This window comes from Bubalus bubalis, chromosome 15 (genome assembly GCF_019923935.1).
Source record: "Bubalus bubalis isolate 160015118507 breed Murrah chromosome 15, NDDB_SH_1, whole genome shotgun sequence".
Classification (NCBI taxonomy): domain Eukaryota; kingdom Metazoa; phylum Chordata; class Mammalia; order Artiodactyla; family Bovidae; genus Bubalus; species Bubalus bubalis.
The window spans coordinates 66,074,825-66,089,912 of NC_059171.1; the positions used below are offsets into that span (position 1 = coordinate 66,074,825).

The 15,088-nt window shown below is 44.6% G+C and overlaps 1 protein-coding gene and 1 long non-coding RNA gene across 5 annotated transcripts in view; one reads left to right on the forward strand and one right to left on the reverse strand.

Annotated features, from left to right (window-relative positions):
• Positions 1 to 4,011, forward strand: part of LOC123329496 — a 95,750-nt gene extending 91,739 nt beyond the window's left edge. Inside the window, exon 3 of the long non-coding RNA XR_006545029.2 lies at positions 1,866 to 4,011. This is a non-coding gene — a long non-coding RNA (uncharacterized LOC123329496). The remainder of the gene's footprint in view (positions 1 to 1,865) is intronic.
• Positions 1 to 15,088, reverse strand: part of ANXA13 (annexin A13) — a 57,005-nt gene that overhangs the window by 29,283 nt on the left and 12,634 nt on the right. For 2 of the 4 annotated variants that reach the window (XM_006042558.4, XM_006042556.4), the window contains one exon: positions 1,852 to 1,969. In XM_006042558.4, the coding sequence (XP_006042620.4) occupies positions 1,852 to 1,969 (118 nt within the window). Of the gene's footprint in view, positions 1 to 1,851; positions 1,970 to 2,193; positions 2,315 to 3,704; positions 3,800 to 15,088 lie in introns of those variants that run through there. The other 2 variants (XM_025265462.3, XM_044928801.2) reach the window with 2 other exon arrangements.

Here is a 15,088-nt window from a genome sequence, read left to right on the forward strand (position 1 = left end):
ATCGACGCCAGGTATGAGTGAAATTGCAGCCTGCACTCCAGGCTCCCACTTTGTCTCCCTCCTGCAGTCAGTATCTCTTCTATCCTATTCACTCGATGCCCCAGTCCCTGTGTGCCGGCTCTTGTACTGTACTATTGTACTTTTCAAAGTACTGTAAGATTAAAATGTTTTTCTTTATTTTTGGTGTTTGTTTTTGTGTATTATGTGTGTGAAAAGTATTATAAATGTCTTACAGTACCGTACCGTGTAGCCGATTGTGTTGGCGCCTAGGCTACTTTGTTGGACTTAGGAACAAATTGGACTTATGAATGCACTCTTGGAATGGGACTCGTTTGTATGTAGGGGACTTACTGTAATTCCAGGTGCATGAAATGTCCAGAATCAGCAAATCCATAGAGAGAGAAAGTGAACCAGTGATTGCCTGGACCTGAAGGTGGAGTGGGAGTGGCTATGAATACATGTGGGGTTTCTTTTGGTTGATGAAAATGTTCTGAAGTTAGAGGTGATGATTACAAAACCCTGTGAATATATGAAACCCCATTAAACTGTACACTGCAAAAGGGTGGATTTTATGATATAGGAATTATATCACAATAAGAAAAAGAAACATTTAATAAAGCAGCTTTTGGATTCAGATGGCTTCTACCAGCTGTGTCTTCTCAGGCCTGACCCCACGTGTGGCCACTGTGTGGCTGAGGTGGCTTAGCTGTGATGTCTCTAAATTGTTGGCGCTTGCAAGCAATGACAGAAATTGGTTCAATCCCAGGGCTCACTGCTTACTGGTGTTGTGTCTTTGGGTATGTTACTTAACTTGTCATGGCCTTTCCCTTCATCTGAAAAATGGACTTTTGTGAGAATAACTTCATGAGATCTTATATATAAAGTGCTTGGCTCAATGCCTAGAATATTAAAAGTTTCCCAATAGGTGTAAGAAAGAAAATTGAGGAAATTCATCAACTCCTTTTTCTCCCAAGCTATTGCCGTTACTTCCTTGTTCTCCTGGAACCCTTGATCTACAAACCCGGGATCAACCCCAGTGACTTCCTTGGGTTCCAGAGCCTCTGTTTATGGCCCAGCTCTAGGTGCTCTTCCCCTCATCCCACTTTGTTCCTGGGTTTACCTTTCTCCTGATCTCTTGCTTGTTGTTGCTATTTAGATGCCAAGTCATGTCCGACTCTTTAGCCACCCCATGGACTGTGGCCTGCCAGGCTCCTCTGTCCATGGGATATCCCAGGCAAGAATACTAGAGTGGGTTCCCATTCCCTTCTCCAGGGGAATCTTCCTGATCCAGGAATCGAATCCGCGTCTCCTCCATTGGCAGGCGGACTCTTTACCACTGGGCCAACAGGGAAGCCCAATCTCCTGCTTAGTCTCCCATTCTTGGCCGCACTTAGGCCTGGATGTAAACAGCTGCTCCAGTGTGGCCCCTTGATTCTTGAGCTTGGCCACAGTTTTGCCTCTACTTGTTCAGCTTCCAGGTGAAGCTCCAGGTCCCTAATTCAGTTCTCATCAGCCCTGACTCCCCACCACCTCCCATGAAAGACATCAGAGGGTTTAGATGACATTAGGATTGTAGAAACTACACTTCTCATGAAGTTTCCCCCAGCTCCAGTTCAAATTAAATGTCATAATTTTCAATCTCTAGCTATTATGTTGAATCCTGAAATGTAATAGGATCTGATAACTTTGAGAGCTTTTATAAAGGGAAACTTAAAAGCGATCAGCTTAGCTTGGAAGATATTAATACAAGATAAGTGGGAGGTCATCTTCCTGAGATCATGGGAAAGTCAGACACGAGATCAAGTTTAATCAGCTTCAGGAGTGAATGAGAAAACAAAATATCTTTCATACCCATTCCTTTGCAGGCTTTGTTCAGCTTTTTGGCATCTCGATCGGCATCAAAACGCTGATGACTTTTTGCTTTGGTATCTCGACCAGCATCCAAGCCTTGATGACTTTTCTCTTTGGCCTACAAGAAAAAATAATTGCAAAGGTGAGTGGACAATTTGTTGTTGTTGTTCAGTCATTAAGTTGTGTCTGACTCTTTGGGCATTAAAAATGATATCTGGCTGAAATTGGCAGCTAAAAGGAAGACCAAGCAGACACCCAGATGAGGGAACAGCTGCTGCTGTACACATGGGTACGTGTGGAAATCAGCTGGGGAAGCTCTGGCTGCAGAGAGATGGCTGGTACCTCCTGGAGCCAGCTGGACTCGGATGCCCACAGAGAATGGGCCCCTTTGTTCTCAGGGACAATCAGCCTGGTCAGCTCTGGGAGGAGTGATTTTCTCATCGACTCCTCCTCTGTGTGTCTGTCTCCGAAACAGAGAGTAATACAGTGGGCCAGTGTCTTGGAATGCTGGTTTTTCCCCTTTGCCTTGAGACACAGCCTGTCTAGGGAATAGTTGCTGCCTGCCAGAAACTGAGGATTCTAGGATCTTCTTACAGATCCATTTTGTAAGCTGGGCTAAAGCTTTACCATTCACACAATGAGAGACGTACTCTTTAATTTGTCAGAGATAACCCTATGGAACAAAACAGGGGTATTGGTTTTTACTGATCCTTGGGAAGAGAAAGCTCTGTATGTACACTCATCTAATGTTTCCCATATTTTAGTCATTGGCATAGTATATCCAGTAAATGTCCACAGCTATCTAGGTCTACATTATTATTATTTGCTTATTATTTTTCTCTCAAGTGACCTAGTTTGTTTTGCTTAAAGTTAGTTTCCAGAAAGAAACTTTCTGTTAGCACTGAAGTGGAAAACCAGTGTTGCTTGCTTAAACAGAAGGTAAGCATAAAAAAAATCAGTGCACTGCTATTAAGAATTTAAAGACGTGAGGTTAATCACAATTATGCAACGAGTAGCTTTGAACACCCCCTGGCTTTTCTCAGCTCTTTATCTCTCCTCAGAGACCTTCTTTAATGACAAGCATCACTTATTTGCCATCCTTCCGGGAAAGTTGGCGTAAGTGTTACTGTCTACACTCCCCGATTCTCCTCTCCCTCCTTTCGTTTCTGTGGGCGCCTATTGGGAATGAGCAGTAAACCACACAAAGCACAGAGGAGGACTGCATTCATCTGCTGGCAGCTCTGTCCTTTGAGGACTTCCCCTCCCCTATTCCATGCGGCCGCACTGGGGCTGTCAGTCATGAGGCTTGAGCTCCGTTGTCCTGCCCTTGGGTGGACATGCACTCTGTCACTCAGGCAGTAGTGACTGGTTCTGGAGTGGGGATGTAATCCAAGCAGGATCAGTTAGAAATTTCCCTGCTTTGATATATGGATATTGGGAGAGAGATGTCTCTCCCTGCCAGGTTTGCTAAGCTGACTGAGCATGAGTGTAGGGTGTGTTGGTAGCCATGTGGTCCACTCCATGAAGGAAGCGTGGGTTCAGTATGGAGCAAAGCAAAGGCAATCAGAGTGGAAATACAGAGACAGAGAGAGAGAATATAACTAGGGGCTGGAGGAGGGCTGACTTTTAGGTTTTGGTTAATGGAGAACCGTATAATTTTAGAGACGAAGGGATATCAGGACCTCCCCCCCCCCCATTGCCTTTTGGAATGTAGTGTATAGCCCATCCCCCCCGCCCCATTTTTTGACCCCGTGTGACGTGAGGGATCTTAGTTCCCCAACCAGGGATCAAACCCACACTCCCTGCAGTAGAAGCACCGTGTCTTAACCCGTGGACCTTTAGGGAAGTCCTACCTGGCCCATCTTCAAGTTTCTATTCCTGAAACAAGCTGGAGAGGGACTCATATTTGTTGAGCACCTGCCACATGCTAGACGACTCCTTCACTGACAGACCTTTCTTCACAGGGGAGAGTGGGCGTTAGTCATCTGATTTACAGAGGAGGAAGCCTGGGTTCACGCGGGTCAGAGCACCTATCTGTGTTCTTGCAGGATGCATGTGTGCACCAGCTCAATTTGTCTCCTAAAGCCCATGCTCTTGTGTCTCCTGCACCATCTTCCGTGTGTGCGTGCTCAGTCACTTCAGTCGTATCCAACTCTGTGCAACCCTATAGACTGTAACCTTTCAGTCTCCTCTCTCCATGGAATTTTCCAGGCAAGAATACCAGAGTGGGTTGCCATGCCCTCCTCCAGGGGATCTTCCCAACCCAGGGATCAAACCCATGGCATCTCCTGTGTCTTCTGTATCGCCGGCAGATTCTTTACTGCTGAGCCGCCTAGGAAACCCTGCACCATCCTGCCTCACATCTAATTATGACTGGTACCTTCACATTCAGTGGAGGGATCGTGTATCCCCTTTTCCTTTCCCAATCTTTTGTCAGCTATAAGAAAACTATCTGGGACTTAGGAAGGCTTGTTGGCAGGACCAGAAATATAATTTGTGGAGCTCAGTGCAAAATGAAAATGTAAGGCTCTTTGTTCAAAAGTGATTGAGAATTTCAAGTGACATCAAAGCTTTAAACCAAGAGCAGGGCCTTTGTAAGTGTGGGACCCTGTGCAGCTGCGCAGGCTGCACACTGACCAAGCTCACCCTGCTCTTTGATCACATTCTAAAAGGGCTGGTTCTCTGGGTGTGGGAGTGTGGGAAGGAGCAATCTCAAAGAAGTAAATTGTGTCCCTGTTTTTCATCAGGAGTATTATGGGTGGCTCAGGAAGCGAGGTGGAGTTGAACCAGAGCAGCAGAAATCTCCTAGTAAAAGGCTGATTCATAAACAGTTCTGTAGATCACTTTAGCTTCATCCGTGAAAGAATTAAGTGGAACTCTTATTATCTATCCCACTTCCCAACTGACAAGTTGAAACAGAGATGGAGGCTCTGTGAATGATTCTGGTTATGCCTGAGGGTCCTGGCTGAGTGGGGGTGAGGGTGGGGAGGGGTCCAGGTGGGTTTACGCTTGACCAGCTCTCTGCTGGCAGGCTGCTTCTCCCCCCGGGGGAGACTTTTTTCCTCATTGGCACAAAGATGCTGCCAGGGCTTGCAGAAGCCATGAGGAGACTTGTTCAAGATCCCCGGGCTAGGTAACTGCAGGATTGGAGCCCGGGCTTTAACCAGGACTGTCTGGTGGTCAGCTGCAGAGTGCCATTCAGTCTCTGTTTTAGTAAGACAGTTCCATGATACAAAAATCATGGAGTTGTAAGAGGGGAGGGATGTGAAAAGGAACCCCTGAACAGGAGCAGTTTGTTTATCCAAGACCAAAAAAGTACAAATAAGTGTCCTTTAGGTCAAAATAGTATTGATGTCCTGGCAAGGTGGGGGGACCATGTAGGGGGGAAAGGATGCTAGTGGAGGGTGTGCATTGGGAGAGGGTTGAGCCACGTGTCAGGAATAAAGATGATGTTGAGACTTCATTTTTTCCTTTACAACTAATGCAGCGTGTACGTCTCTATCAGATGTACAACTCAGCAGGGCAGGGTAAAGTAACTGCCCCCTTCTAGGAATGAGTCTTAGCCGTCTTGGTTATCTTTCCTTATCAGTAGAGAATTCCATCTTGTTCCTAGTTGTTTAATCACTCAGTCATGTCCAACTGTAGCCCGCCAGGCTCCTCTGTCCATAGGGCTCTCCAGGCAAGAATACTGGTGTGGGTTGCCATTTCCTTCTCCAGGAGATCTTCCCAACCCAGGGATCAAACCCACATCTCCTGCATTGTCAGGCAGATTCTAACAGCAGGATATTCGATGTCAGAGGGAAGGAATTGTGTTTTGTGATTTTAAAAAGAAAAAAAGAAAAAGAAAACAGTCTGTTTGGAAGGAATCTTCCCCTTGGCACGGCTGGGACTGCGTCTACAATAGCTGCATTCATCAGCCGTGGCCAGTGTTGATGCAAGGGCTGTCCTTGGCTTGTTCCGATGAGCCGGGTAACAGCCTCTCCGGAATGCACACGGAGCAGACATTCGTCCTCCATGGTTCATTGTTAATGGGCCGGGCAGCTGACTCTGGGGACTCGGGCCAATTTGCTCATCAGAAGATTTTGTTTTGAAACCTGAGGCCACTGAGCAGAACTTCCATACAAAGCAGGTCTGCAGGAATGTGAACCAGACACAAAATGGCAATGCAGGAGACCCCAGGATGGGGACGAAAGGTTGAGTTTATGAGGACTGAGGCAAACACATGGTTATTCTACCTGCGTTCCACCACAAGGCATCAAAGAGCTGGGGCAACATTCCTTTTCTGTTTTGTTTTTTTAAATAGCATTTGCACTGACACTCGGGAGACACATAAAAAAGACACGATGCTAGATGTTAATAAAAGTGATTACAGAGTCTGGGTTTGAAGCCACATAGATTCAAGTTTGAATGTGGTCCTGCCCCTCTGCAGTCCTGTGAACTTGAGCCAATTAAACTCTAAGCCACTATTTCCTCATCTGTAAAATGGGGGCAGTGTCTGCCTTCTGAGATCAGAGACTTACTTGAAATAACATTTCCAGTGCCTGATAATTAGACAAGCCACAGACATGTTAGTCCTGTCTCTGCTACTTCGGGCAAACTCTTTTTTTTTTGTCTTGTAGTGATAGTTAGGCTTTCAATTCTGTGTATTTTGACTTGGCAAATTTGGAAGGTATACACGTATTTTCTAAACTTGAAATTATGAGATTCTATTATCTATCTATTCATCCATCTATCATCTATTATCTAGCTATCTATTCACCCATCCATCTATTATCTATCTTGCAATGCCCCAGAAGATATCATGTTTATAATAAGTAGCCACTGAGGATATGTTAATGGGCTTACCCTGCTGCTAAGTCGCTTCAGTCGTGTCCAACTCTGTGCGACCCCAGAGATGACAGCCCACCAGGCTCCCCTGTCCCTGGGATTCTCCAGGCAAGAACATTGGAGTGGGTTGCCATTTCCTTCTCCAATGCATGAAAGTGAAAAGTGAAAGTGAAGTCACTCTGTCGTGTCCGACTCTTAGCGACCCCATGGACTGCAGCCTACCAGGCTCCTCCATCCATGGGATTTTCCAGGCAAGAGTCCTGGAGTGGGGTGCCATTGCCTTCTCTGGGCTTACCCTGCTCGGTGGTAAAAAAAAATCCTCCTGCAATACAGGAGACACAGGAGACGTGGGTTGACCCCTGGGTTGGAAAGATCCCCTGGAGGAGGGCATGAAACCCATTCCAGTATTCTTGCCTGGAGAACCCCATGGACAGAGGAGCCTGGTGGGCTGCAGTCCATGAGGTCGCAAAGAGTTGGACAAAACTGAAATGACTTAGCACACATGTACAGGGATATAATAGTCAACTATAATAGTCAAGCTTTCTAGTCAGACTGGATTTGAATCCCATGGGGACTGCTTATTTCCTCTGTGACCTTGGGCAAGTTTGGGAAACTCTGTGTGCTGGGGCTTCCTCACGGCGAAATGCAGATAATATCACCTATCTCGTAGGTCTCCTGTGAGAGTTCAAATAAGTCATTCATGCAAAGCATCTGAAAGGAAGCCTAGCAGAAGGCATGTGTTCAATAAATGGAAAAAATATTTGTTGAAGGCAGATCAGCCATGACCTTTCTAGAATATTCTAAGCCTTTCCTGCTTGAGGGGTTTTCACCTTGTAAATGGCTCTCTAAAGATCAGTTTTTCACTCATGACCTGCAGCGTGGCTCCAGAGTTCTAAGCATGCACTTCACTGGGGGCAGTAAGGTGGTTAAAAATTCAGGCTGGGTGGAGTCCAGATGACCTGCGCTGACACCACAACCACATTCTGGCCAGCATGACAGTTCACACCCACCGGGTGTGAGGGTCCCATTGAGATACAAGGCTGGTGCAGAGCCAACCATTGCACTGCTCAGTCCAGGTTCAAAATGAAGCAAATACTTCTAACACTACAGAGAGTACTGCCTGGTACATGATTCCTCTGGGAGATTTTTGGTTTTTTCTTTCTTGTCTACATATCATCTTTCTGTGTTTTCATGTCCTTGCATCTCCAACAGGGACACTGAGGATCCATTTTTCTGGAGGAAGGATGCAAAGAAAGTAAATCGATTCTAGAAGCCTAGGAAGCAGTGCCACCTGGGCAGAAAAAATGTTGAAAACATCACTCTGAAATGACTCAGGTTTAGCACGTTGATTTCCCAGGAGGAAAGGTAGCTCTCTATTGAGTTCTGACATCTTTATTGAGTTTTGATATCTCTATTGAGTTTCGATACCCCCAGCCAGAAGGATGGAGGGGAGGAACAGACACCCAAAGGCTTCTGACTCTGTGCAGTTCAAGCAAGGCTTAACTCTTATGATCAAGAGGGAATATTTTACGAAATCTTCCTCCAGCTCCCAGCAAACTCTGGCGATGGAGTGTGTTAAAACAAAGGATTATGGTTTGCAAATTCATTGCTCTATGCATTATATCATAACTAAGATTTTCCAGATAGGTCACCCAGCCCGAGTACACTCATATTTAAATACACTCCTACTTATCAGTAGAAATAACCTGCTTAGGTGACCTGATCTTCTATTTGGTTAACATCAAGACTGGAAAATAATAATACACTGTCTCGTGACAGACAAGTGAATTCATTGAAAAGCAATGCCCTGCAGGCAAATTAGACTATCCTCTAGCAGTTCCTCCCCTTTCACCTGCTTTCTTGCCTCCCTTCTCTTTTTCCTTTTCCTTCTTCCCCTTTCTCCTTCCTCCTCCTATTTTTCTTCCCTCCTCTTCCTTCAACAAACAAGCATTGAAGATCTGTTACATGGCAAGCACTACCCCAGGTGAGGGGGACTCAATGGGTCTATTAATTGTAACCCCTGTCCTCAGGGAAATAAACACAGAAATAGATCAATGACCATTGGGTTATGATATAGTAAGCACTTTGGCTGCAAACAGCTGAGAAGAGAAAGAGGAATTTCTATAGAGAAGTTGACATTTGTGCTGGCTCTTCAAAGATGAACAGGAGTTCAGCCAATTCAGTTCAGTCACTCAGTTGTGTCCAACTCTTTGCGACCCCATGAATTGCAGCACGCCTGGCCTCCCTGTCCTTCACCAACTCCCGGAGTTCACTCAAACTCACATCCATCGAGTTGGTGATGCCATCCAGCCATCTCATCCTCTGTCGTCTCCTTCTCCTCCTGCCCCCAATCCCTCCCAGCATCAGGGTCTTTTCCAATGAGTCAACTCTTCGCATGAGGTGGCCAAAGTACTGGAATTTCAGCTTTAGCATCAGTCCTTCCAAAGAACACCCAGGACTGATCTCCTTTAGAATGGACTGGTTGGATCTCCTTGCAGTCCAAGGGACTCTCAAGAGTCTTTTCCAACACCACAGTTCAAAAGCATCAATTCTTCGGCACTCAGCTTTCTTCAGTCCAAATCTCACATCCATACATGACCACTGGAAAAACCATAGCCTTGACTAGACGGACCTTTGTTGGCAAAGTAATGTCTCTGCTTTTGAATAGGAGTTAGGCAAGTGCAAAAAAGTGGGAAGAGGAAGGGTGGAAATGGAAAAAAAGGGACAGTCCAGGGAGGAACTATAGCATGGTGCTTCCTGGGTGTGTGTGCACGCGTGTTCACTGTGACCTGTGACAGCGCTGCTGCAGAACAAGCATGATCTGAATGCGACATAAAGACAAAATGTGAACTTGGGAGTCAGTCCCACTGTGTTCAGTTACTCTTTGCCCCTTGCTGGTTGTAGGCCTGCAAGCAAACTGACCCATCTGTCCGAGCCTTTGTTGTCTCATCTTCACAGCGGGGCGGCACCAGCTCGCCGCAGCGTGCGCTTTAGCTGTGGTCGTGCTGAGGGTGCAGTCGCACCATGCCAGGTTACAATCAGCACACGGATGGTGGCACGTAGGAGGTGGGGTGCTGGGTGACAGAAGGAGGTAAGGGTCATTCGTAAACTCGGAAATATTACCAAAAGGGAATGGGAGTGGCATTTGGATTGTTTGCTCTTTACAGCGCTGGTCTCCAGAAGCCTTCGCTGTCTGCAGTCTGCTGGGTAAATATTTAAAAGTGGTTGCTTGGTATCCAGACTTAGACAGGAAGTCTCCGAGGCAGAGCTGGGGAGCAGAGGGCAGAGGGCTCACTGTACACTAATCTGAAGAGGCCTGCTGTGTGAGCTGACGTGGAATCAGGAGGGGATGGGGAAGACTAGTAACAGGGGCAGGATTAGAGCTCAGCAATGGCCTGGGCTTATTAAACAGGAGCAAAATGAAGGCTGGGCTAGGGAGACCCTCAGACACACCTGCACTCTCCTCAGCATTAGCAAGACCATTGCCATGCTGGTTTATGGTACCTTGAGTGAATGTTGGCCATTTGGGCTAAACTTGCCTTGTATAGAGTTGGGGCAACTGAGGTTCACTTCGGGTCAGAAACTTCTTTCTGTTCACATAGGTAACCACCCCACCCCACACCCGCTTCAAGATATCTGCCCTTGAACCTGGTGTGATGCTGGTTCTCTCTTTATCCTTTCAAAGTCTCTGTTTTCCCATCTGCAAGATGGTAATAATAGTATCTCTCTCTTGTGGGTTGTTATAAGGATATGGGTCAAAAGTGCTTAGCAGGATGCTCGGCATGTGGTAAGGGCTCAGGGTTATTTTTAGCACTTCCTTCTATCTTGACCTGATTCCTGCTGTGTTGAACAAGCCCCTGACATGGTGCCTTGTATGCCAGCTTTAAAATAGCTCATTACATAATTTTGTCCAGAAACCATTTTGTACTTGTAGCTAAGTAGTAACAGGAGTTAAGAGTTTACGAGAAATTTGTGGGAGAAACACTTCAAATTGAGAATGACAGCTGAATATAACACATTTACTACATGCCCAGCACAGATCCAAACAATTGACATATACTCACTCAATCTTCACAATAACCCTATGAAGTAAGTATTGTTACCTCCTATTTTGCAGATGAGGAAACCAGAGCACAGAGAGGTTAATTAATTGCTGAGGTCACACAGCTAGTAAGTGATGGAATTCAAACCTACACAGTCTGGATCCAGAAACTCTACTGTTGACTTCTTATCAACCAATTTTTTGTCCCTGTCAAAATTGTTAATTTAAAAACATTTTAATGGTAGAAAAGTTCATTTCAACTCTTAAAATGCTAGTTTTTAAAATAGAAACATCAGTGGAAACCTGTGACTGGTCTGCTGACCAGGGAAGCTGAGGACCATGTGCATGGCCATGGGGTCAATAAATGTTCCTGATGATGAGTCAATAGGAAATGAAACGAAAAATAAAGGCCAATTATCACTATTTGCAAGGCAAAAGGGAAAGCCTCTCCCAGGGCAAAGTGTGTGTGCAGGGCAGACGTTATTGTCAAACTCTGCTCCCAATATTCCTTCTGAGTCAATTGAAATTGTATTTTCAGCTTCTTTCTGTAAAATGGGACCAATACCTACCATACCCAGCAGAATTTCAGGAAGATAAAATAAGATGAATGGTGTTCACAATGACAATGTGAATATCATTCACCATAGCCAGGATTTAGAAACAACCTATGGGGCTTCCCTGGTGGCTCAGCTGGTAAAAAATCTGCCTGCAGTGCAGGAGACCCGGTTCAATCCCTGGGTTGGGAAGATCCCATGAAGAAGGAAATGGCAACCAACTCCAGTATTCTTGCCTGGAGAATTCCATGGACAGAGAAACCTGGCAGGCTACAATGCATAGAATTGCAAAGAGTCGGACATTACTGAACGACTAACACTTTCACTTTTCATGTGTCTGTTAATGGATGAATAGGTAAAGAAGATGCGGCAGATAGCTAGCCAGCTAGCTAGATAAATAGACAAACAAACTTGAGGTATTATGTCAAATATATATATATATATATAAAATGGAATATTATTCAGCCATGAGAAAGAAGGAAATCCTGTTATTTCCAACAACTTGGATGGATCTTGAGGGCATTATACTAAGTAAAATAAGTCAGAGAAAGACAAATACTATATGATAAGTGATATCACTTATATGTGGAATTTAAAAAAGCTGATAGAAACAAACACTGGAATGGTGGTACCAGGAACCAGGGGAAAAGGAATGAGGTTAGCTAAAGTGTACAAACTCGCAGTTTTAAGATGAATAAGTTCTGGGGATCTAATGTATAGCATAGTGGTTATAGTTAAATAATACTGTATTATATACTTGAAAGCTGCCAAGAAAGTATCTTAAATGTCCTCACCACAAAGAAGAAATCGTAACTACATGCCATGCTGCAGGTGTTAGCTAATGCTATGCTGGTAATCATTTTGCAATATGTAAGTGTATCAAGTCAACACGTGGGTACACTTTAAACTTACATAATGTTATACATCAGTTTATTTCAATAAAGCTGGAGGGACTTCCCTGGGGGGTCCCGTGATTAAGACTTGTGCTTCCACTGCAGGGAACACAGGTTCAGTTCCCAATTGGGGAACTAAGATCCCACATGCCACTATGGTACAGACATAAATAAATAAATAGCAAAGATTATGTTTAAAAAAAAAAATAAAACTGGGGGAAAAAGAGAACATGTGAGGACTGTGGAGAACGCTTTCATTACAGTGATCAGAGTTGGCCAGGGAGGGACTGACTTTTCCGACCTGCTCCAATAGGCTCTTGGGACTCTTCCTCCTCTCCCCATCTCATTCCAAGTCTTCCAGTTACCCCTTTTCTTGCTACTAAGACATCTTGCCATAGGGATCATCGTTCGAGGACCACAGGGTGCCAGGGAACTGAATTTTAGCAGAGGCATTGTGAAGACTGAGAAGGCATGAGGCCAGCTGCAGGACCAGTTTCTGATGATTGCCCTCTTGGGGTGACTGCTTACCAGCCTGATGAACTGTCAAACATTCTCACAGGTAAAAGGTCACTTCTCTCTGCCTGACAGAATCTATGCAAAAACGACTGCTGGCTTGTCTTACTAGCCAGGGGCCTGTCCATGTGAGGCAGGGGAAGCAGAGGGCAGATGCTGTGATGGATGGATTCCTCCCTGTCCTGCCTGAGTCTGCAGAGGGCCAGCGGAGCTTAGAAACTGACAGCATGGAGCCTCGTGTCCCTTTGTTTTTAAATACCTGGTTGCCCACCGTTGGTTCTATGGGCAACGAAGGAGAATGGATCTACTTAAGGAAATTTACTGAAGCCTCATCTTCTCTCTGAAACTGTCCTGACCTTCCTGGAAAGAAATGAGGATTTTCTGCCAGTGGTGGGCTGGCGCTGAGGCGAACAACCGTTTGACTGCCCAAGAATGGAGGGTTTCCTGGGAAATCCTGGGTTTTCAGTGCTAACACTGAGACAGTCCAGGTGAACCAGGATAGGTGGTCACCCTAGCTGAAACTGACTGTGCAAGTTTGCAATAGCCAGCATGTACACACACAAATGACTGAGTCCTATTAAATCTGAATCATTAAGATATATGTATATAGTAGGTATGGGCTTCCCAGGTGGCTCAGTGGTAAAGAATCTGCCTGCCAATACATAGGAAACGTGGGTTTGATCTCTGGGTTGGGAAAGAGCCCCTAGAGAAGGAAATGGCAATACATTCCAGTATCGTTGCCTAGATAATCACATGGACAAATGAGCCTGGCAGGTTGCAGTCCATGGAGTTGCAGAGTCAGACAGGACTAAGTGACTGAGCATGCATGCAGATATACAAGGTATAGGTATTTTAAAAACTCTCCAGATAATTCTAATGTGTAACCAAGGATAAAAACCACCGGTGTCATAAAAATTAAGACATTTCCAACTGATATTTCCATGAATGAGAAAGCTTTAAAAATATATACACTGGGTGTTTGTACAAGAAAGAAATCCTAGACTTTATCCAGGGTATAAAAGATAAAGGGAAGAGTTTTATCAGCAATTCTTAGGGTAGAAATTCAACCAAGGGTTTTTCAAAGTAGATAACATGGAATGTTGAAGATATTAAAACCCACTGGGTTTCCACTGGGAGAGGAGTTCCTTTTAAAATTCTCTCTCGATTATTGTGAGTAGCCAGTCTTTGTCTGGTAACAGTATGTTTTTCATACTTTTCCAGTCCAGGAGCTGGCAAACTATAGATGGGGGCCAAATCCAGTCCATTACCTGTTTTTGTAAAGAAAGTTTTTATTTATTTAACATAACCAGCATGGGGCATAACCAACCCACTCATACCCATTTGGTCAATGATTGCTCCCACACTAAAATAGCAGAATTGAGTAGCTGCAACAAAGGTTGTAAGGCTTCCCTGGTGGTTCAGTGGTAAAAAAATGGCCTGTCATGCAGGAGACACAGGTTCAATCCCTGGGTGGGGAAGATCCCCCGAAGAAGGAAACAGCAACAGTATTCTTGCCTGGGAAATCCCATGGACAGAGGAGCCTGGTGGTCTCTAGCCCATGGTGTGCCAAGAGCCAGGCACAACTTAGTGACTAAACCACTACCAACAACAAAGATTATGTGGCCCAGAAAGCCTCAGATAGTTACTTTGCAAACACCTTCTCTATTTTATGCCAACAAGTGTTTTTTATCAGAAAACAAATGACAGAATCTGAGCCTTTGGCTGGCAATAGTATTTAGTTTGAGTTTAATACACTCTTCTCCCTTTTTGTATTTATGTCAACTGATACTAGTTTCCCATTTATGGTATTAATACAATGTTTCTTTTTAAGATAAATTTGTGTCAAAAAGATGAGTGGATTTAAAGAAAATAGAACTATTAATAAAACATGTGGCACAAGTATTTGGAAACATTCCAAAAGGTCACACTTAAGTGTGAAGTCTGGGAAACATTGTTCAATGTATCCAATCACCTCATTTTACAGACACACTGAAGCTTGGTGGTGAAGTCATCTGCCCAGAGTCACTTACTCGATTATGGAAAAAAACTGGATTCCTATCTCCAAGGACAGTGTTCTTTTACCCCTAACTGGCCACTCATTTGTACTTTGAAACCAGTTAGCATGAATGCAAAGTATTGTACTATTTAAAGTCGATGAATTTAGAACTAGATACTGTCCTGGTGACATTTCCACAGATACATTTAGTAGACACTGAGAGGCAATTTGAAACACAACAGAGGGGTCATTCACCTCTTTAAACATGAATCTTGGGTGATTAGTGGCATATTGTTTCATTAAGTTGATTGCTTCTTGGCCATGGTTTCCTTGAAACAATAAGTTTGATTAAATGTCTTGCTTTTTTTGGTTTTAAATCAAAATCCACTTAAATGCTTGTCAGAACAAAAAG